Genomic DNA, 25,104 nt, shown 5'->3' with positions numbered 1-25,104 from the left:
AATATTGTTATACACTATTGTTCAAAAAGTTTGGGGCTGGTAAGATTTTGAAATGCTCACCAAGGCTGCATTTATTTTATCAAAAATACAGTGAAACTGTAATATTGTCAAATATTATTACAGTTAAAATAGCTGTTTTCTAGTGTACTATGTTTTAAGATGTAATTTACTCCTGTGATGAATTTTTAGCATCATTACTTCAATCTTCAGTGTCACATGATCCTTCAGAAATCATTTTAATATGATGATTTGCTGCTCAAGAAACATTTCTTACTATTATCAATGTTGAAAACAGTTGTGCTGCTTCATATTTTTGTGGAAACTTTGCATTTGTTTCAGGATTCTTTGAATTCTTTGAGTCACTCAGTTTAATGTCACTTTTGATCAATTTAATGTATATTTACTGAAAAAACATACTCATTTACTGACCCCAAACTTTTGAGCTGTAGTGTATATAATTTTATTGTTATCCGCAGAATCAGACCTCATGTATTTTCTGTGCTAAGATACATGAATACCGTTTTTGTCCACGCAGTTCGACTCAGATTGTCTCTTCCCAATATCAGCAAAGGAGCGGACGATGGGAATCCGATTGGCCAGTTTCTTCTGGTTCTGATGATGGTGCTGCTTCAAAAGAGCCTCTTTGATCTTCTTCCTGACATCATCTTCAAGATGCCCAGCCACTTCCTGTTGGTCCAGAATCATGTCTAAGAAATTCAACACACAACATTAAATGATCAGTAGCAGTTAAGAGGATAAAATTGCATTATTGGCCTTATATATATATATATATAAACCCCACCCCTGGGAACATGCAACAAAGGGGGTGTGGCCATGCTGATTTAGAGGAAGAGTTGTTGTAAAGCTCCGCCCTGTTCTGGAAAGGGGGCCGGGAGCAGCAGCTCATTTGCATTTAAAGGGACACACACAAAAACAGCGTGTTTTTGCTCACAACCAAATAGGGGCAAATTTGACAAGCTATAATAAATGATCTGTGGGGTATTTTGAGCTGAAACTTCACAGACACATTCTGGAGACACCAGAGACTTATATTACATCTTTTGAAAAGGGGCATTTTAGGTCCCCTTTAACATCACGGAATTTTAATACAACCCTGAATTCTGGAAATGTTGGGACATTTTTTAAATTTGAATAAAATGAAAAATAAAAGACTTTCAAATCACATGAGCCAATATTTTAAGTTTTACAATTTTATGCACAAGATGAGCTCATTTCAAATTTGATGCCTGCTACAGGTCTAGTTGTGTAGTTTACCATGGTGTAGCATCTCCTCTTCTTTTCAAAACAGTGTGAAGGCGTCTGGGCATCGAGGTTATGAGTTTCTGGAGTTTTGGTGCTGGAATTTGGTCCCATTCTTGCCTGATATAGGTTTCCAGCTGCTGAAGAGTTTGTGGTCGTCTTTCATTTAACGATGCGCCAAATGTTCTCTATAGGTGAAAGATCTGGACTGCAGACAGGCCAATTCAGCACCCGGACTCTTCTAACAGCCATGCTGTTGTAATAGCTGCAGTATGTGGTTTTGCATTGTCCTGCTGAAATACACAAGGCCTTCCCTGAAATAGACGTCATCTGGAGGGGAGCATATGTTGCTCTAAAACCTTTATATAACTTTCAGCATTCATAGTGCCTTCCAAAACATGCAAGCTGCCCATACCGTATGCACTTATGCACCCCCATACCATCAGAGATGCTGGCTTTTGAACCGAACGCTGATAACACGCTGGAAGGTCTCCTTCCTCTTTAGCCCGGAGGACACGATGTCCGTGATTTCCAACAAGAATATCAAATTTAGACTCGTCTGACCATAGAACACTTTTCCACTTTGAAACAGTCCATTTTAAATGAGCCTTGGCCCACAGGACATGACGGCGCTTCTGGACCATGTTTACATGTGGCTTCTTTTTTGCATGATAGAGCTTTAGTTGGCATCTGCAGATGGCACGGCGGATTGTGTTTACCTGACAGTGGTTTCTGGAAGTATTCCTGGGCCTGTTTAGTAATGTCATTGACACAATCATGCCGATGAGTGATGCAGTGTCGTCTGAGGGCCCGAAGACCACGGGCATCCAATAAAGGTCTTCGGCCTTGTCCCTTATGCACAGAGATTTATCCAGTTTCTCAAAATCTTTTGATGATGTTATGTAGATGATGAGATTTGCAAAGCAATTTGTTGTTGAGCAACATTGTTTTTAAAGTATTTCACAATCTTTTTACGCACTCTTTCACAGCTCTGCCCATCTTTACTTCCGAGAGACTCTGCCTCTCTAAGACATCCCTTTTATAGCTAATAATCTTACAGACCTGATATCAATTAACTTAATTAGTTGCTAGATGTTCTCCCAGCTGAATCTTTTTCAGCCATTTGTTGCCCCTGTGCCAACTTTTTTGAGACCTGTAGCAGGTATCAAATTTGAAATGAGCTCATTTAGTGGATAAAAGTGTAAAATTTCTCCCTTTAAACATTTGTTATGTTATCTATGTTCTATTGTGAATAAAATATTGGCTCATGTGATTTGAAAGTCTTTTAGTTTTCATTTTATTCAAATTTAAAAAACGTCCCAACATTTCCGGAATTCGGGTTGTAGTTTTGCAATCACCTGATGTCGGTAAGATCTTGTTTTCACATGTTCATTGTCATTTTTAAAACAGCAGCAAAGATGTGCAGTGTTATAATGCTGACTAATGGTATATTCAACTTCATATGCTGCACCAAAGTGTTAATTATTCATTTCAAACCTGAATAATAAATAGAATTATGGATTCCTAACGGCACAAATTCCCCACAAGGCATATGTCTGGCCAGTGCTGTCTTGATACGGAGCTAATGTGCTCTTTAAATGGCTAATCTGTGCTAAATGTTTGGCAAAAAACTAATCTGTGCCTATTTTTGCAGATGTTCCTTGAACTCTGCATCAGAAACTGACATTGATCTTGATGACAACCGAAGGAGCAGCTGCTCAGAGATCCGTCTCATGTATCTGAAGAGGCAGAACAGCTTTGAGTTATGCAAAATTCACATGCTTAAGAAAGTGAGAAGGTGCAAACGCTGTATAATTCATGACTGACACCAAGCGATAAAGACAATGCATTTCCACAGCATGATCTCCTCTTGATGTTGTGTTGGATGACCTGTTTTTTTTTTTATCCCCTGAGCAATAATGGTGGAAATGTTGAATCAGATTTTTTTTAGTCAAGACTTTAAAGTATGGAAGCTTGTTTCCACCACAAAATAAAAAATAAAAAAGGCAATTTGTGACTTTTTATCTCACAATTCTGACTTTTTTCTCGCAATTGCGAGTTTACATCTCGCACTTCTGATTTTTTTCTCAGAATTGCGTGATATAAAGTCATAATTGCGATTTATAAAGTCAGAATTGCGAAACATTCAGAGAAATAAAAACCCTCAGTCTCCCATTTAACTTAATTTTAACTTTCCTCTTCTATATGCTAATGAATCTGCAACACTTTCTCAGGCTCAACTCATGAAATATTGATGCTCAGAAGCCGAACACTAAATCTTTGTACATGTGTGTCAATTAGCTGAGCTTTAAACACTGTGAGTCTGTACACATGGCTTGAGCTGTCTTACACCAATACCACAGAGATTAAAGTGTTGAACTCAGTTTAAGGTGTTCCTCAGCGACATACCAGCGCTGACACATCCACAGCCTATTACAATGTGATAATTTGACAAGGAAAGCTCATTTGACCAAAGATGGCAAACATTTTATAAGCACCGCAAAGAATAAAAGGATGAATCTCACAGGGACATGTTCAGGTCACAGTTCGCCTCACAATCAAAAGAGAAAAACAACCAATTATATTTTACAAAAAGGAAATAAAGCTTTTTGTTGTGTTATAAAAAATTAGAATCAACAATTGTAAAGTTTTACTGGTATGTAAATTGTTAGTTTCATAAACTTATTTATCAAAATACAAGGTAACATGGGTCAAAAACAATGAAAAAATAATAAAATCAATACAATACAAAATATATTACAAATTTAGGTTACACTTTATTTTGATAGTCCACTTTAGACATTATACTAACTATGAGTAACTTTCCAACTACATGTCAACTAGTAGTTGCAAAGTTACTTATAGTTAGTAGAATGTCTAAGGTGGACCATCGAAATAAAGTGTAACCAACATTTTAATGTTAGGCACTATTAATCGCGATTAATTACAGAAAAATGTGTGATTAATTAGTTATTTTTTAATCTATAGACAGCACTACTTATTTTGCATTTTGACAATATTTTTCAAGCACTGTATTACAGTAAAAAATGTTTGTGCTTTTTTTTTATATATAAATCAATGTAAAGGAAGTTCAGTAAATGTTGTATAAATAGTTTACAGTTCGCATTACAGCTCTCAGAATTACAGAAACTAGTTTTAGCCACTAAATAAAAAATAAAAGGTAACTGCGACTTTTCTCACAATTCTGAATGTTTTTCTAAGAATTGGGAGATATAAACTCACAATTGCGAGAAATAAAGTCATAATTGCGGGATATAAACTCACAATTCTGACTTTTTTTCCCCTCGCAATTCTGACTTTATATCTCACAATTCAGACTTTATATCACGCAATTCTGACTTTATAACTCGCAATTCTGACTTTATATCATGCTATTCTGACTTTATAACTCACAATTCTGACTTTATATCACGCAATTCTGACTTTATAACTCACAATTCTGACTTTATAACTCACAATTCTGACTTTATATCTCACAATTCTGACTTTATAACACAATTCTGACTTTATAACTCACAATTCAGACTTTATATCACGCAATTCTGACTTTATAACTCACAATTTTGACTTTATATCACGCAATTCTGACTTTATAACTCACAATTCAGACTTTATAACACAATTCTGACTTTATAACTCACAATTCTGACTTTATATCTCACAATTCAGACTTTATATCACGCAATTCTGACTTTATATCTCGCAATTCTGACTTTATAACTCACAATTTTGACTTTATATCACGCAATTCTGACTTTATAACTCACAATTCTGACTTTATAACTCACAATTCTGACTTTATATCTCACAATTCAGACTTTATATCACGCAATTCTGACTTTATATCTCGCAATTCTGACTTTATAACTCACAATTTTGACTTTATAACTCACAATTCAGAATTGTGAGATAAAAAGTTGCACTTACCTTTTTTATTTTTTATTTAGTGGCAGAAACAAGCTCCCAAACAGAATGCTGAAATTTTCTTTTTTGCATTAATAAGGATTATTTGGGGAAATGCAATTCTCACAAAAATAATGTCAATGCATTTGTCCTAAAAAGTCTATTTTTTTTTGTATTATTTCCTTTTTTTAATAAATTTTTGGAATAAATATGACCTAGAAATGACAGATTTCGCCAAAAATGTTTTTATAGCCCATTGGAATCAGTTCTTGCATTTCTTGCATCTCTTTAACATAAAACACACAAAAAATCTTCCCTGCATCTGCTTCCTAATTTAGTTGTCAAATAAATATTTTATATTATGACTATAGTTGGCTCCTTGACGAACTGCTTTGCTCCTCTCTTGTAAGTCACTTTGGATAAAAGCGTCAGCTAAATGCATAAGTGTAAAAGTACAGAAAACTCTACCTGCGACCTCTTCCAGAGAGCTGGCCCTCATGTCCAGCATGACGGTGCCGTTGAGGATGCAGCTCCGCAGCTCAAAGAGGCTGTGCAGAGAGAGCGTGGCCACGTACGGTTTACTCCAGCGCTCGCCGCCGTCCTCCACGTCCTCTTCAAACTTCAGCCACCTGGACAGAGTTAAAAGCAATGACAGACGACCAATGCATGTGGAAAATAAGAGCTTCAAGATGCAATTCAGAACTGAACCTTCACATGAAGCTCTCGTACTAATCCAGAAGAATCAGAATATAGCACACAAGCCACACGTCCTTTATTTCCTATGTCAAATATGTCATTCAGTGTTTGCGATGACATGCAGGTGAAAAATAATTATTTTTGACTTTCAGGGTATTTTTGTAATGCCCTTCTTTGTAACTGAATAAGCAAATGATAATTTATGTTGTTTCATGTGAATATTTCATATTTTTGGATATAAAGAACTACAGTTTACATATTTTCTGTACTTCATGAAAAAAAATACAAATAATTCCCATGCTGAGTGCACTTAGATGTGACGCCATATGACAATGTAGAAAACATCATCATCATTATAAGTGCTGTATTTAGCCTTTCTGTTTTATTACACAACAATGGTTCTTTATATAATCTCAGCTCTCTTAGACTAATGCTGCTCAACAGATTTAATGCATCCCTCATGCTCATATCAGAGCAGCCAAGAATCAATCCCCGAAAAACATTAACACATCATGTCAAAAGCCAAAAAATATTGATTAAATATTTGTGGGCTAAATATTTGTGGGCAAAATGTAATCTTTGTATTCATCAGGTTGGTTTCATGCATTTTGAAAAACATCTATATAATTTTTGACAAAAAAGAAAAAGAAAAAGAATAAAAGACTCTATATCTGTGTAATCATCAAGTAAAAATCCTAAAATATTTCCCTTAACACCTGGAAAACTTCTGAGTGGATGTCTTTCATTATGCTCAAAAACAATATTCAAATTGGCCATTTTTTAGATTATAATAACATTTTCTTGCTATTTCACCACTTGACAACCTGAACTAACCATAACATATATTAAAATATCTGATATTTTAAAAAAATTACATGTATTGACCTTGACATGTGGCCATGAGGGCCTACAGTGGGCCTTCTCTGTGATGTAATTTCCTGTTCTTGGACTGGTCACATGACAACAAAATGCTTCCTGTATGTTGTTTATACTACACTAACTTTTTTTAAATATCAGATATCAGATTTTTTTTAAATATCAGAGCTAAAGATCTTTAACTATAAATAAAAATAAAATAAAAATGTAAAACATTTCCTTGAAAATGGAGAGTCACTGAATAAAATCATTTAATAAAAATCATTTTAAAAAAATCAGAGCTTTAATAACATTAAAATTATAAAATGTTTACTTTCTACTAGATGATAACGGCAATTTCTTTTAGGGTCACTGAATAATCAAGATTATAAAAATTATATTTTAAAAATGCACATGCATTCTAAACTAGATTTTTAAAATACTTTTCATTTTCTCAGACATCCTTATTTGTCGTTGACCCATAAATGCTTATTAAATGACAAAATGTGCGTTCACGCCATATCGGATACCATAATTACGAGATTCTAACTTGTAAAAAGCATTCAGGTCTTCGTAGAACTCGTAATTACAACTTGTAAACTGGGAATTTTCTGAGAGCTCTAACTTGTACCACCTGACTGCTGCAGATTAAAGAACGTCACGGGTTGTCATCTCACAATTATGGTAATTACAACATGTCATGAACACAGTATGAATGTGTTTGAGGTGACATCACATGACTAAGTCGCATGGTTCAGTACCTGGCGGTTTCTCTCCACTCAGCATCCTCTCCATCACGGAGGCAGATCTCATCCAGCTCAGTGAAGAGGTCGTGTGGTATGTGCTCTTCATCATCATCCTCAGTGCCCAGCAGAAACTGAACCCTCTGAGAGGGAGTATCTGTGACACATCATTTCAACTGTTTTAATAAGCCACTCAGCTCAGTTGAAAAGGTCACATGGCTAAAATAGTCATACAATATCAGCTAAAAAGGCATCAGAGAGCCAAAATAACACAAGTTATGTTGACAATAATACACCACAGGAAATAATTTGGACTTGTCCCTGCTGAGTCATAGTGATGAGCTGCTAAAGGAGCAATACGACTGTGAGCCTGTCCAGATCAGAGACCAGAACACACAGAGAGAGCGCACATCAAAGAAACATAATCAAATAGGACAGACCGTCAAAGACAAAAAGAAATGATGAAAGGGCATCAGAAGGAACAGAAGAAGACATCAAACAGAACAAAAAAATACTGTATAAATAATAATGTTAGTTAAAGGGATATTTCAACCTAAAATGAAAATGAAGTCATCATTTACTCACCGTGGTGTTGTTTTAATGTCGGATGCCCTTCTTTCTTTTTCAGACCACAAAAGGAGAAATAAAAAAAAATAAAAAAAAAGGTCTGCTCGCGCCCATGCTCGTCCATATAATGGCAGTGAATAGAGACCAGCATCAAGCTTCAAATAGGACCTATAATGCCCTTTTCACAAGATGTAATATAAGTCTCTGGTGTCCCCAGAAAGTGTCTGTGAAGTTTCAGCTCAAAATCCCCCACAGATCATTTATTATAGCTTGTCAAATTTGCCCCTATTTGGGTGTGAGCAAAAACACGCCGTTTTTGTGTGTGTCCCTTTAAATGCAAATGAGCTGCTGCTCCTCCCCCACTTTCCAGAAGAGGGCGGAGCTTTAACAGCTCACGCTTCGGTTGCTCAACAACAACAAAGCTGGAGAATCTCACACAGCCAAAATGAGGATTGTCAGTAACGGTGTTCAGTCTTAACCGGAGTCGGACACTGATGGAGAGACTCAGGTGGAGCTGGGGAAGGTGGAGGGTTTCTGAAAGCGTGCTGCATACTGCTTACAGCAACACTACCAGTGTTTGTTTGAATGTTGAGCCGCAGCTCATTGGCTGCTGATGCGATGGCAACCAATGAGCTATGCAATGTAGATAATATTATCGCTACCAAATAAGTTAAAGACCTATCAGCCTGCACCATCTAGAGTTTCATGCCAGAACTAGGTAATTGTGTTCGTCATAACACAAAGTCATAGCGTTCACATCTGTCAACAGTCATTCTGACTGTCATCAGACAAACAGAGTTCCAGTCCGGAGATATTTAACTCAGTGAAGAAAGTACACAGATACTTTACTGGGATTTCTAGGCACTGTATTAGGCCTACATGTTGCATTTTTTATTAATCTTGATTTCTCACAACTTGTGTTTTTCTGGGCGAGTCAGAGTGAACTGCAGCGCTAATAGTGTCTCACGAACATGCAGTCAAGCATAGAACAGCCAAAGTGAGGACTTTCTTTAAATAATGCATTCAATTTTGGCTTGTTTTTCACCAAACACTATCGTAAACCTCCAGAACACTTGGAATATACGACACATGTTTCATGGGATCATTCTGTGATACTTTTGCGTCTTTTTTAAAAGCTTGATGCTGGTTGCTATTCACTGCCATTATATGGACGAGCTTGAGCGGGACATTTTTTAACATTTCTCCTTTTGTGGTCCATAAAAGAAAGAAGGGCATACGACATTAGACCCACAGCAGGGTGAGTAAATGATGACTTAATTTTCATTTTCAGTGTAAACTATGCTTTTAATGCATTAATGACCTTAATATACAGTGTTTCCGTATCTTTGTTTTGTTTTCCAGTACAAACATCTAAACATGCTTAATTCAAGATACATTTACTTGAAATTCGAAATTACATAAGATATTAAATATGTATCAAATTTAACTGAGTTTGAGCTTTAAACAAAAAAAAAAAAAAATCTGCCAAAAAATATGGTAAAATTTGGTTAATTTTGAATTTCCACTTTTGTTTTTCAGTCATTTTGTGTCTCAAATGTATCTAAGAATGTTCAGATATTTGTACTGGAAAACAAGACAAAAATACTGAGGAAGAAAAGTAACAGCATGCATTGAAGGAAGGATGGACTCTTACTGTATGAAGGTGATTCTCGTCCGTCTTCGACCCCTGAGTCTCTCTCCCTGCTTCTCTTCCTGTGTCGGTGTCCGTGATGCCGATGGCGTCGATGGGTTTTTCTGCCCAGAGGAACATGAACGCCGATATACAGAGTCCTGTGACCTATTGATCAAAAGCAAACAGACAGGGACTCAGAGAATGTAAAATCTACACTCACCGGCCACTTTATTAGGCACACCTTTCTAGTACAGTGTTGGACCTCTTTTGCCTTCATAACTGCCTTAATTCTTCATGGCAGAGATTCAACAAGGTGCTGGAAACGTTCCTCAGAGATTTTGGTTTATATTGACATGATGGCATCACACAGTTGCTGCAGATTTGTCGGCTGCACATCCATGATTCGAATCTCCCGTTCCAGCACATCCCAAAGCTGCTCTATTGGACTGAGATCTGGAGACTGTGGAGGCCATTTGAGTTTAGTGAACTCTAGTCATGTTCAAGAAACCAGTTTGAGATTATTTGAGCTTTGTGACTTGGCGCATTATCCTGCTGGAAGTATCCATCAGACGATCATAAAGTGACGGACATGGTCAGCAACAATACTCAGGTAGGCTGTGGCGTTTAAACGATACTCAGTTGGTACTAAAGTGTGCCAAGAAAATCTCCCTCACACCATTACACCACCAGCAGCCTAAACCGTTGACACAAGGCAGGATGGATCCATGATTTCACGCTGTTCACGCCAAATTCTGACCGTACCATCTGAATGTTGCAGCAGAAATCGAGACTCATCAGACCAGACAATGTTTTTCCAATCTTCTATTGTCCAGTTTTGGCGAGTCTGTGTGAATTGTAGCCTCAGTTTGCTGTTCTCAGCTGACAGGAGTGTCACCGGTGTGTCTTCTGCTGCTGTAGTCCATCTGCTTCAAGGTTGGACGTGTTGAGCGTTCAGAGATGCTCTTCTGCAGACCTCGGTTGAAACGAGAGGTTATTTGACTTACTGTTGCCTTTCTATTGGCTCAAACCAGTCTGACCTCTGGCACCAACAAAGCACTTTCATCCACAGATCTGCCGCTTACTGGATATTTTCTCTTTTTCGGACCATTCTCTGTAAACCCTAGAGATGGCTGTTGTGTGAAAATCCCAGTAGATCAGCAGTTTCTGAAATACTCAGACCAGCCCGTCTGGCATATGCCACTTTCAAAGTCACTTAAATCATCTTTCTTCTCCATTTTGATGCTCAGTTTGAACTTCAGCAGATCATCTTGATCATGTCTACATGCATTGAGTTGCTCCCATGTGATTGGCTGATTAGATATTTGCGTTAGCAAGCAGTTGAACGGGTGTACCTAATAAAGTGGCCGGTGAGCGTATATTAAATCATAATTTTTCACATTTTAGATCATGTTCTGAGGTCATTTGGTAAGTAGGATTTTTCAACAACAGTAATAACATTCACTGAAATAAAACCTCAAACATTTGGAACATTGTTACAGTTGCTGGTTGCAAGCATACGCACGACAAGAAAGATTCAAGAATAACAGGTTTTACTAAAACCACAGGCAAGGTAATCCACAAACAGGTTCACAGGAAACACAACCACGCTAATCACAAACAATACAGGACTGAAAACACAGGGCTTATATACAATGACAAACGAGGTGGGTGATTGAAACCAGCTGGATGTGATGATTAGGGTGATCTGTAACTATGGTGACAAACTAGTGGTGGGAAATGGTACAACACAAGTCCAAAACAGAGTGCACATGTAACAAACATACTAACTGGTCTTATATTGAGCATAAAACACACAATATTTACAAATAAAAGACAAAAAAAGTAATGAAAGCAGCAAATATTGAGCAAAATATTTTTTCACAATATTTTCCAGCAGTGATTGAAATATAAGTACATTTGTAATCAATATTTTAACATAATCAACTTTTATAATTAACTTTAAACAGTCTCGATTTTTTTTTTTTTTTTTTTTTGACTGACTGACTGACTGACTGACTCTGTTGCATTGCGTTTGGGTTTGTCTTTTCCATAAAAGACATGCAGTGCTGCTTTAGTACTTGGCCAAAAGAAGGTGTCTTAGAAGGCAGCATAATTATGCTGTGGCTCATTTGGAATGATTATCCTGCATAATTATGAATTAAAAAAATATAATTATAAAATAATTATACGGCTGCCTACAGTTTGGTATACGGATGCTACCTTAAACATATGATACCTTAAATTGCTGTCTAGGTAGGCAGCTCACTAGATTTTAAAGTGTACTGCTTTTTTAGTTCACTCTGTATTTCACCTTGCAATGGAAAAATTTAATTTACCAAACATATTTAACCCATATTTATTTAATCACTCACTTTAATTGCATTTGAATGATTGAGAGGTCGAGCAGCATGGGTTTAAATGTTGACATAACATCTGTACGTAAGCTTACACACACACACACACACACACACACACACACACAACATATACAGACTAATGCCAACCTACAGACAACAGAGATTTCCTCTTCCTGTCAGTTAAAAATGGCTGAAAGCTGGATGAAATGAGGCTTAAATTACATCACTAAAGCTCTAATGGTGTGTTTGAATTGCATAACATTGCATAGCATCGTCCTGCAATGGGAAATGGCTCAATGACATGAGCTTATATCGATTTCTAAAGCTTTAGACTTTATAAGGTTGACAACTTATGTTTACAAAGTCATGACATTTCAAACTCAAGATGATGTGAAGAAGCTTACAAGATTCAGATAAAGACTTTATAAAGTCTTAAAGGGACTTGTCTGTGATCAAAAACACCATACTGGAATATCAGAGCAGTGTTATTTTAGTATATACTTACTATATGATATTTTGAAACTGTCACATCAACTTCAAGCACCAGAAAATATCCAGAAAATAACCTCAAGTGTTTAAGTACCATTTTGTGAGCTTACAGCTGCTTAGTGTTCACTGGGTTATAAAACGTGTCTGAATCTGAATAAATGACATGTATCCACAAGCTGAAACTGCAAATGTATTTACAAGCCACAGTGAGTGAGGAGAAAAGTCATATTTTTGCTGTCACAAGCAATATTTTCAACACAACTCAGTCTAATATAGGCCTATACATTGACAGTTGGCTCATTATTGCATGGAATTCTGGGTAATATCCACATAATGCCAGCCTGTCGTTTCAGCGAAATGCAGGAGAACAGTGAATATGTCTCCTGCATGAGACCGACTGCTGTCATGACACATCATGAAGACTCAGAACCGCTGAGCTTCAGCTATTGAGTTCTGGAAAGTGGATTTTACATTTGCATCTTACAACTTGCCAAACCACTATAATGAATCAGTGACACTTTCTTGACCAACCATTGTATTCAAAGCCCCCATGATATCAAAATGGGACATTTAGGGCTTTTAGTTCATGTCTGTTTGCTTTAAATGGGACTTATAATGCTCCTTTTCACAAGATGTGATATAATTCTATATAAAATATTTAAAAAAAATATATATATATATATATAGTTTTTTTTTTTAAAGCAATGCAAGTCGCTTTAGATAAAAACATTTAAAAATGCATAAATGCTTCAATAGAGAAAAAAAATTTAAGAAAACTGTGCTCATCATGACACACAATGAGGTCTTCAAGTTTATCAGCCAAAGTTAGAAATGCATATTTACAATAATTAATGCAAATAAGGCAGGTACAAAAATAAACAGAAAAGCATATGATTATTTCAGAGGTGTGTAGGATATGGAGCCTCTATTTAGATACTGATGACCCATTTATTATTATAATTTCGATAGTGTAATTATTCTCTCTGTTCCTGTCTCTTTCTCACCGGCAGGATGTAAAAATAGCTCATCCAGGGGCAGAAGAGCAGCTGACGTCATCTGCAGTCCTTTGAGAAGACGCTTCGAGTAGCTGCTCTTTTTCCCCTGTGAAATGCTCTCCATCCTCCCACCAGTCTTTTCTGTTCGTGTCATTTCAGAGGCAGATAAACACACACGTCTCTTCTGTCAGGCCACGCTGGTGCCCTTGATTTGCCACCCACAGACTTTCCTCTCAGACATAGCATTAACTTCTCTGAGCATTTGCTCTGGAGCTGCTTATTATTGTGTGTATGAGAGAGACAGCAGCTACAGGATGAGCTTTACTTCTGCAACTGACTAATGTCACGTCACAGATTGACGTTTCCTACACTGGAAGCTGCCATTTTGATGCTAGACTTCAGAATTGCTACAATGAAAGAATCGTTTGAAAATAAAATCTAACAGAATTTTTTTTAATTCACAATTGATTTCAATAGATTTTGAGGTTAGCTTAAAATACATAGCAAATTAGACTATTTTTTATTGTTCTCGCATGGGTGGGACGTACATGAATAAGCAAATTAAATATAGATTTGACATGTTTCTCAATTTAACCACCATCTATGACATTGTTTTTTTTCCACTGGGGTTATTTCAAAGCATTCTGGGATTGTCTACAACAGATACAATACCTTTCAAAAGTTTGGGTTCAGTAGATTTTTTTATTTTTATTTTTTTTGCTCACCAAGGCTGCATTTATTTGATCAAAAATACAATAAAAATAGTGAAATAATATTAGAATTTAAAATAACTGTTTTCTGTGTGAATATATTGTAAAATATAATTTATTCATGTGATCAAAGCTGAATTTTCAGCATCATTACTCCAGTCTTCAGTGTCACATGATCCTTAAGAAATCATTATATTCTGATTTGCTGCTCAAGAAACATTTCTTATCATTATCAATCCTGAAAACAGCTGTGCTGCTTCATAATTTTGAGGAAACCATGATAAGTTTAAGGACTTTTTGATGAATAGAAAGAACAGCATTTAATTAAAACAGAATTTTTTTTGTAACATTAAAAATGTCTGTCACTTCTGATCAATTTAATGGATCCTTACTGAATAAAAGTCTTAAAATCTTACTGACCCCAAACTTTTGAACACTAGTGTACATGCAGTGCTGCCTTAGAATTTGGTGCAACGAAGTAAATACATAAAATAAAAATAAAATTAATTGCAAAAAGTAATGCTTTAATTCTGTGTGAGAGAGTGTGTATGTGTGAGTGTGTGTGTGTGTGTTTTTGTGACATATCAGGACACAAATTTGTATAATGTCATGGGTATGACAGGTATTACAAGGAGAAGGTGACTTATGAGGACATTACTCCATGTCCCCATTTTTCAAAAGGCTTATAAATCATACAGAATGAGTTTTTTGAGAAAGTAAAAATGCGCACAGTTTCCTGTGATGGGTAGGTTTAGGGGTGGGGTAGTGTCGGGCGATAGAAAATACAGTTTGTACAGTATAAAAACCATTACGCCTAAGGAATGTCCCCACAATTCACAAAAACAAATGTGTGTGTGTGTTTACCTTCTAGCTCCTCCTTCTCCAGTCCAGCCTTAAGCATGGATCGAGTGCCTCCTCTGTCCACGACAGCCTCCTCATCATTCCTCTGTGTAGAGAGAGAGCGAGAGCGAGAGCGCGAGAGAGAGAGAGAGAGAGAGAGAGAGAGAGAGAGAGAGAGAGAGAGAGAGAGAGAGAGAGAGAGATGTCAGTATGGAGGTCTGTCTCAGAGTGACAGGGCGCAATGGATGCGTCTCTCACTGACAGATGCATTTGTCCCAGCATGTCACAGAGACAGATACTCACTGTACTGACCACACACACACACACACACACTCACTCATCTGATGCTCGCTGTCCAAACACTGCAAAGCTGAGTGAATAATGAACTATAGTTTTGAACATTTTCTGAAGAATAACGCGAGTGCTTCATCCTGAGAAACTAGGGCATTGCTGTACAGTTGCTGAGCTCCATACAGGTTTGACATGACATGACAGTGAGTAAATAATGATACACAAATGCACTGCGTTGAAAAAGGAAAGAATCACATGTATTGCTTGAGGACACCATCCAGTTATTTCCATCCAGTTCCTCAACGTATTTCTCTGCTTATTATGGGAACGAAAGTGCAGTCCAACCACAAGACAGTTACCATGGTTACTAATCTAGCCAATAGCAGCAGCCTCTCCATGAAATCAAACCGACCCATGTTCTTCAACAAACTAATGTTTTGTTGTGTTTTTTCATACTGAATGCTCCCCAACATGACGGCAACATTTACCTTTACTTACAGTGTAAAAGAGCCTGTACTGGACAGGTGTCAATACGAGCACATTACCACAGGACAAATGCCAGGGATTTTTTAACAATCATAAACATAGTAAGTAGAATATTCATAATAAAATGCATATTAACATGTAAATACTACTACTACTAATCTATATGAAATGGTTAAAAAAAGGGAAATTGTAGCAACTTAACATTTAAAATACATTAACATTAAACAGGCAAAAACTTGACAACAGTTATAGATCATGGTCAATAAATAATCTTATATCATTTTCATATCAAACACCACAAAATGCACAAAATGTACACTATCGTTGAAAGGTCTGGGGTTGGTAAAAACTTTTTACTAATAAGTCTTTAGTAAAAACAGGAATATTGTGAAATATTATTACAATTTAAAATAACTGTTTTCTATTTTAATATATTTTAAAATGTAATTTATTCCTGTGATCAAAGCTGAATTTTCAGCATCATTACTCCAGCCTTCAGTGTCACACGATCCTTCAGAAATCATTCTAATATGATGATTTGATGCTCAAGAAACATTTCTGATTGTTATCAATGTTGTGCTGCTTCATATTTTTCTGGAAACTGATACATTTTTTCAGGATTCTGTTATGAATAGAAAGTTCATAAGAAAAGTGTTTTTACTGTCACTTTAATGACCAATTTAAAAGGGACCTATAATGCTCCCTTCACAAGATGTAATATAAGTCTCTGGTGTCCCCAGAATGTGTCTGTGAAGTTTCAGCTCAAAATATCCCACAGATCATTTATTATAGCTTGACAAATTTGCCCCTATTTGGGTGTGAGCAAAAACACGCCGTTTTTGTGTGTGTCCCTTTAAATGCAAATGAGCTGCTGCTCCCACCCCCTTTCCAGAAGAGGGCGGAGCTTTAACAGCTCACGCTTCGGTTGCTCAACAACAACAAAGCTGGAGAATCTCACACAGCCAAAATGAGGATTGTCAGTAATGGTGTTCAGCCTTACATTGTTCAAACCGGAGTCGACACTGATGGAGAGACTCAGGAAGAAGTTACAACTTTTAGAATGAAACTGGATGTTTCTGAACGGTTAGTGGATAAATTTATGTAGTTGCTGTGGAGTTGATTCAACTCATCGACTAGCATGTGCCGTCATGTTAATCTTTTGTGCAAATCCAGCATTGAATTGACCCTCGTTTGTGAAGCAGTCCGGCGTAAAATGACGGCATGTCAACAACACTCTACTACAACAACTCTTCCTCTTCTCTAAAGCAGCCCAACATGGCCTCACCCTCTTTGTTGTGTGTTCTCGGGGGCGGAGTTTATGTAAATTTTAGGGTTAGTGATGTCACCAACCCGGGAATAAGCTCGTTGTAGTCCCTACCAGCCGTTTGTTGTAGTCCTTATACAGCGAATTCTTTAAAAGCAATCTCCTTTTCCTTCAGACAGCAACATTACACGCTAACTAAAGTTAAAAAAGTGAAATCATAATCAACAACCCCTTTAATGCATCCTTTCTGAATAAAACAAATAATTTTCTGACCCCAAACTTTGTAATGGTAGTGCATAAATGAAAATATGCAAGTTGCTTTGAAAAAACAAGCGGCTGCCAAATGCATTCAAGTAAATGTCAAGTTGAATTTGCTCATATTAGACATCAGCACAGAGCCACTCACGTCTCCTCGTGCCATCATTCCCGGTGTATATGTAAAAACATGTACAGCTGAGAATCACTGTTGGTTGTAATTTAAATTATTTATTAATGAAAGAGCAGTTGTGCATTTTATATAAGATGTCTGAGTTATAATGTGAATATAACACACTTAATTTCATTTGGTGGTATCTTATTTATATTTCATGTGGAAATACAATTAGAAAACAATTACTCATCACTCAGCTTCTGCACAAAACAAATTAGTGTTATAATGAGCTCTTGGGGGAGTCTTTAATTAGTGTGTCTTAAAAGAATGGTTGCTGGTCTAATAAACTGGGTTAAAGCAGGTTCTAGTCAAGATTCCCTTCATGTCAATATGGCATAAAGACATAACGCAAGTAGGCTGGATCAGTGCATTTGTCCTCGACAGACAGCATTACTGGCCAGCTGCTAATCTCAACGAGCTGGTGTTTTAGCGCCTCATTACTGAGAAACATGCAGAATTAAAACAGATGGTGCAGAGCCAAGATCAACCCTCAGAGCAATTACATAAGAGTGTAAAAAAAAAAAAACATACAATACTACGGTTGCACACATACACAAACTATTAAAAGTCTTTAAATACTGGGAGATAAAATAATACTCAGTTTATATCTCAATGTGTACACTGCCATTCAAAAGTTTGGGGTTGTTGTTTGAAAAAAATGAAAACTTTTATTCAGAAAGGATGCATTAAATTGATCATTAAAGTGACAGGAAAGACTTTCACATTATTATAAAATATTTCTGTTTCAAATAAATGCTGTTCTTTTGAACTGTTCAACTTCGTTCATCAAAGAATCCTGGAAAATATGTATCACGACTGCCGCAAAAATATGAAGCAGAACTGTTTTCAACATTGATAATAATAATAATAATAAATTAAATGTAAAAAAAAAAATACAAACCTCATACTTTTCAACGGTAGTATATGTATCTTCTCTGAATGACTTAAGAGTCATTTGTGATTTGATTAAAAATAATGTAAGAACTAAAATACAATTGAAATCAAGGCACAAAATAGCATTTATTTATTTGCATCAATAGTAATATGCAGCAATATTTACTTTTTAACATTTTAACATGGCACATTTTTGAGTGATGATAGAAATGAATCACTGAATCAGTTTTTAATCAAACTGATTCAATGAATCAGACATTCTGAACTGATTCAGGCATGAACTGAACTCTAACAGTATTTTAGCTACTGACATTTAAATCAAAGATGCTATTTAAAGCAGAAACATGCATTAAGAGTTTAATTTGATTTCACATTGGATTTCATTCTGATGTCAACTCAAAAGATTGGCACCAGATCGATTCAATTCATGAAGTGATACAAAATGCATAACCTGAATGCAATGTAAGTTGCTTGGCATCTGCCAAATGCAAATAAATGTAAATGAGATGCAAATAATTTGAGTTTCTTTCCATCTGGTTTGACAGTAGTTTACTGAAATCCAACCTAAATCTCAACACCTTCAGCAGCTGAAAGTCACGTTTCACACGGCCTCGAGGAGCAGCTAATAGTGTGTGTGTGTGTGTGTGTGTGTGTGTGTGAGTGAGAGAGAGAATGTGTGAGAAAGAGAATGTGTGTGTTTGTGTGTGTCCACAACAATGGCAATATCCGAAATCCTTCTCCTTGTGGGGATTTTTTTTTTGGTCTTCGTGAGGAAAACAGTTTATAAACCATACTAAGTGATGTTTTTTGAAGGTTTTCTGTAATGGGTAGGGTTAGGGTTAGTGGACAGAATATACAGTTTGTACAATAAAAAAATCAAAGTTTATGAATGTCCCTTTAAAACATGAAAACCCATGTGTGTGTGTGTCCTAAATAACTTTGTAGAGTGTAGCCATTCTTCAAATATGAATTTTGAAACTGTTGTGTGCTTTAAAAATGTAGGTTTGCAAGCGAGTTGGTATCTTGTAGTTTATTCCTTTATAAATGATTCTCTAAGCTTGTAATTACAAATAAAGTCTTGATTTAATTAAAATAGGATAAGGTTCAGATATAACCTCTCTCATGGTCACACACACAAGGCGTTCGTTCAGACAAGTGCCTTTTGCCTAAAATATGAATAGCATGTAATCTGCATGAGGTCTAATCTCTTTATCCTGAATCCTCACTTCTTATGACCAAAAAGCCACACGCTCTCCTTCTGTGTGGAGAACTACACACATCCTACACTATAATCCTGTAAAGGGACAACACACACACACACACACACACACACGCAGGTTCATTTGAGGCAAGTAAGATGAATAAAAAGTTCAAAAGAACAGTGTTTATTTGAAATGTAAATCTTTTCGTAACATTATAAAAGTCTTTACTGTCACTTCTGATCAATTTAATGTGTCCTTGCTGAATCAAAGCATTAAAATGACCCTATTATGCTTTTTCGGATATTATCTTTCACATATTGTGTAATATAGCTGTCTGTGAATGTAAAAGGTCTGCAAAGTTTTAAAGATCAAAGTGCACGAAAAAATGAAGTTATTGTCTCCTAAAAGAAAGAATTGATTCTGAACTGCTGAAATGAATCATCAGTAATTCCAGTCTTACTTCCTGCTTGAATCTATGTAAATTTGTAACAAATTTGCATAATGCCAGACTATGGTCTTCATTGGCTGCCAGCGAACAACATCTACTTTGACCAGTGTTGCCAAGTCTGCGGTTTTCCCGCAGAATTGGGCTACATTAACAGTGTTGCCAAGGGTTGTTTTTTCATGTCCGTGGGTTAAAGCGACCCCAATAAAATGATATTTAGCCCCTGGAATGCTAATTTTACTAGGGGAACTCTACCAAAAAAGGTGGCTTTTACCCCACGGGGCGCGATTTTTACCAGGGGACGCGATTGGGCTAGTTTTGAGTAGCAATTGGGCGGGTTTTGTTGTGAAAACCTGGCAACCCTGACTTTGCCCCGTCCTTAAACACTGTAGTTGTAGCTGAGACTGAAAGAGTTTGGTTCATGTTGTTGACATGTCGAGAAGATGCTGTTCTCTGCGCTGCCAAAGCAAATCCACTTTAAAAGGATGAGACTCGCTCTCGAACTGATATGGTAAAACCGACGCCATCATTACTGTTATTTTCACTGTGTATCAAGCGCTGAAGACGATCTGGAGCTGAAATTCCGATATGGTAATAGGCATATCGTTTTCGATGCATGCTGTAAGCGGTCGACCAATCACAACAGACTGGGCCGTCTGACCAATCAGAGCACAGCAGGCTCTCAGAAAGGAGGAGTTTAAAGAGACTGAATCTTCAAACTAACCGTTTTCAGACTCTTTGAGAAATGAGATGATGTGCAATGTATATTATGAGAAAATTAAGGTGTTTTTGGACTTTGGATGCATGTAAACCTATTCTAGGAAACATGCAAAACAAAAATAAGAGCCTTTAAAATAGCATAATTGGGGCACTTTAATTTCTACTGACCCGAAAATGTTGATTGGTAGTGTATCTAAGACAAAGTTAAGAAACTCTCTATTAATACTCCTGAGCTTTTAAAGAGCAATAACATGTGGGTGTCTCACAAAGCTGGTCTGTGCATGACAGATATAAATAGCAGCTCTAAATGTTCTGCATCCTGCAGTCAATAGACTGAGACGGACTGACCGTTCCAAGTGCTTAAAATGAGCCCTTTCCTGTCCGATCAATAAACAGTGCAGGTTCCATGTAACTGACCCAAAACCTCAGGATGCCTGCACATTCAGATCAATGCTGCCGGCAGCACAGCGCTGCAAAGTCATGTTTACAAGGTACCAGGCAGGTAGAACTGTATTTCAGAGAAACTGCATGTAAAAGCAAAAGAAACTGCGATTGACCGGTTAGCATGTCGGTCAGACAGACGTTTCAGTTCTTGGCCAGATGAAGACAGATAATCAAAAGTCTGGCAACAGAAGCATAAAATAAGTCACCATCTTGTTTTTCATCACTATTCTCTTGTGGATCAGATAGATTCCAGCTGGCTGAAAGACACCGCTTTGGTATAATTTTAGCAGCAAAAGTATCTGAAAAATAACACTTGAATAATTACAGCTCCTGTTTTCTTAGTATACAGGTCCATTATTCCTGAATATAATCTCGTTTTTGTGGAAATGTCTAAAGAAAAAGAACTTTGGATTTCCCCCCCAAACAACAGAAAGAGTAATCAGCTTAATTCTAATGCTTGTTTACAAAAAATGGACACAAATTGACATGAAATCCTCTTAGTCGTAGGAAAAAAAGACTTTTGTGCACTTAAACCTTGTGAAAGGATCAACTCACAGAAGATGGAAAGTTTCGAGGCAAAGTAACATGCAATACTGACCTGCAAAAACACAACACAGACTTTATTACTGTCCCAAAGCATGCTGGGATGCCAAGTCCAAGAGTGGCATTCTATAGGGTGGACATTTATATTATAATATAGTAACACAACATCATTAGCGACTGATTTGTAGGCAACAACTCCATGCAACTCACAATTTCATTTGATTTCAATGGCTCAATACTCTAAGCATACAATAAAAATGCCATCAAATTTACATTTATTCATTTAGCAAAAGCTTTTATGCAAAGCGACTACATAAAATGTTGCCAATATTGACTATAAATGCACTGAATAATGCTTTTTGAGGACACAGGTGTCTGCAACTGCAATGCATCATGGGTTAAAAATATAGTCCAATCTGACAAAATCAGTTTTTTTGTCCATACAATGAAAGTCAATGGGGTCCAATGTTGTTTGGTCCCCAATGTTCTTTAAAACACAAATTAAGAATTCATGACTGTGATTAAATGATGACCGACTTTTCATTTCTGGGTGAAGTATCTCTTTAAAGCAGCATAAGGGCAGTCAGAGAGGGGAGAGATCAGCAAGCGTCCCGTGATGGTTGGCATTGATTTAATTGGATGAAGCAGATAATCATATTGAGCATCCTGAAAGTGGCAGATGGAGGAGAATATCACTATCAGCTGCAAAAACAAATCCATAGAGGGCTGTTCAGTGCAGTAAATGCTGTAGAAGAGCCCACAGATGAGCTCTTTTACTACGTCAAGTCAATTTTATTTGTATTATGCTTATCACAATACACATCTTTACAGAAAATCATGAAGTTTATAATGTCTTAATATCTTCATGCCTTACAGTTGCATTTAGCAGATTAGAGCTGTGTGATAATATAGTTACATTTTCCGACTATACAAACAATCAATCTCAATCAATTTGAGATTTGCTATATTATATTATTTATTATAGCTTGTCAAATTTGCTCCTATTTGGGTGTGAGCAAAAACACGCAGTTTTTGTGTGCGTCCCTTTAAATGCAAATGAGCTGCTGCTCCCGGACCTCTTTCCAGAAGAGGGCGGAGCTTTAACAGCTCGTGCTTCGGTTGCTCAACAACAGCAAAGCTGGAGAATCTCGCAGCCAAAATGAGGATTGTCAGTAACGGTGTTCAGCCTTACATTGTTCAAACCGGAGTCGACACTGATGGAGAGACTCAGGAAGAAGTTACAACTTTTAGAATGAAACTGGACGTTTCTGAATGGTTAGTGGATAAATTTATGCAGTTGCTGTGGAGTTGATTCAACTCATCGACTAGCATGTGCCGTCATGTTATTCTTTTGTGCAAATCCAGTGTTGAATTGACCCTCGTTTGTGAAGCAGTCCGGCGTAAAATGACGGCATGACAACAACACTCTACTACAACAACTCTTCCTCTTCTCTAAAGCAGCCCAACATGGCCCCGCCCCCTTTGTTGCGTGCTCTCAGGGGCGGAGTTTATGTAAATTTTGGGGTTAGTGATGTCACCAACCCGGGAACAAGCTCGTTGTAGTCCCTACCAGCCGTTTGTTGTAGTCCTTAAAAAGCGATTTCTGTAAAAGAAAATATCTCCCTTTGCATTAAACTTTGAGCGTCGTAACTTTGCAGATGTTGTTTATGCTCAAACAGCAACATTACACACTAACTAAAGTTAAAAAAGTGAAATCATAATCAACCACCCCTTTAAATTACATTGCGATGTTATAAACAATCACATCTGATCTATAGTATATAACACATATACTGTATGGTTACAGGTTTAGAATTGTTGCATAACTCATTATTAATTTGTGTTCAGTGAATAAGCACATAATGCTTAAAAAGTATCATATTTGATACATCAGGCTTTTATGGCTCATATAGTATGATATAGTGAGAATATGGAGCTCATACACAAGGTGGGAAAAAACTGAGCAAAAATATGCAATTTTGTGCAGTTGCTGATATTTTTATGGCCAAATAGTAAGATGAAATTCTGATCAATGAGATCTTTATAACGGTATAATAGACTACTTGCATAAAATGCATATAAATATTAGCTGTAGGGAACCACAAGCTGAAGGGAGACATTTTACAATTATACTAACAGGCCTTTTACTTGCCAAAAAAGTATAAACTATCAATCAGATGACAGAAGGTGTGTAGTAGATTGCAAAGTTTTAATCATGTTAATCATTTAGAGGCCTTTGTGTATCAAATATACAGTCGGCATTATAGGGATAGAAGCTTTTGGATCATGTCCAGAACACACCTATAGTGAATTTAAAAAATGTTGTCTAGGTAGGATCTAGAGTGTCTTTACAATTGAGAATGTGAAGCAACTCATGATCACATTCAGTAGGCTAGTCCTAGAGAGAAAGCGAGGGATGAAGCTCGACAGTGTCAGAGATCTGTGCTGGATCCATGGGAGGTCTTGGCCGACATCTGCAGCACGCTAACCTGCTTCTAACTGTGCAGCGAGGCTTCAGCACCCCTCCTCCACAGAACTAACCCGCATCTGATCAATGACATTCAGCCTGCAGAGAACAGTGCTGCATTCGCTGCATTACACACACGGACTACATCACCCACAATTCCGTAGTGCACTACTGCAATTTGCACACTGTTAACAATGCAGAGATGCACACAGTAAATAAACATACGACTAATGCATATTATCTGACAATATTAACACTTCAATAACTGCATCCTAGAACTTTTGCATGCAGCAGAATTTGCTAAAAACCTGAACTACAGTAAAACAAGCACCCCGGTCATACCTGACAGTCCAGTCGGCTGTAAAGGTCCAAATTCTGCATATCCCAGGTCTTTCTGTTCAGCTCCAGAATTAGTCAGGACGGTTTCACCTCATGCAGCATGCACTGCCACTGATCTCTAACTTCAGCGCATGCACACACACACACACACACACACACACACACACACAGCTTACTCCAGCGATTACAGCAGTGACATCAGCACCATCTCTCGCATGCAAACTTACACTCTCTTTAATCTTGCACTGTCTCTCTCTCTCATAGGGAGGAATTGTTTCTCCTCCTGGTGTTGCACCACTGTATTCTGCCCGCCTCCTCCCCAGAGGCATGCTGGGAGTAAACTGCTGACCTGTCAGAAGAGGCCTGACCTTGTTCTCTCTCTCTCTCTCTCACGGTTCTCACCAAGGAGGTCTAATATACCTGGAGAAAACTATCTGTTAGCATTTCCATTCTCCTCAGTGGCAGTTCTTGGCTGGCGTGTGACCACCTGGAAGAACTAGTTCTTCAAGA

The 25,104-nt window shown here is 37.1% G+C and overlaps 1 protein-coding gene across 1 annotated transcript in view; it reads right to left on the bottom strand.

The window, feature by feature from the left end:
- slc4a10b (solute carrier family 4 member 10b) overlaps window positions 1-25,104 on the bottom strand; it is a 79,918-nt gene that overhangs the window by 37,069 nt on the left and 17,745 nt on the right. The window contains 5 exon segments of the mRNA XM_051906082.1: window positions 519-707; window positions 5,653-5,813; window positions 7,497-7,635; window positions 9,700-9,843; window positions 15,094-15,175. Of these exon segments, the coding sequence (XP_051762042.1) occupies window positions 519-707; window positions 5,653-5,813; window positions 7,497-7,635; window positions 9,700-9,843; window positions 15,094-15,175 (715 nt within the window).

The sequence above is a fragment of the Ctenopharyngodon idella genome, chromosome 9, assembly GCF_019924925.1.
Source record: "Ctenopharyngodon idella isolate HZGC_01 chromosome 9, HZGC01, whole genome shotgun sequence".
Classification (NCBI taxonomy): domain Eukaryota; kingdom Metazoa; phylum Chordata; class Actinopteri; order Cypriniformes; family Xenocyprididae; genus Ctenopharyngodon; species Ctenopharyngodon idella.
This window is presented reverse-complemented; position numbering and strand designations above follow the sequence as displayed.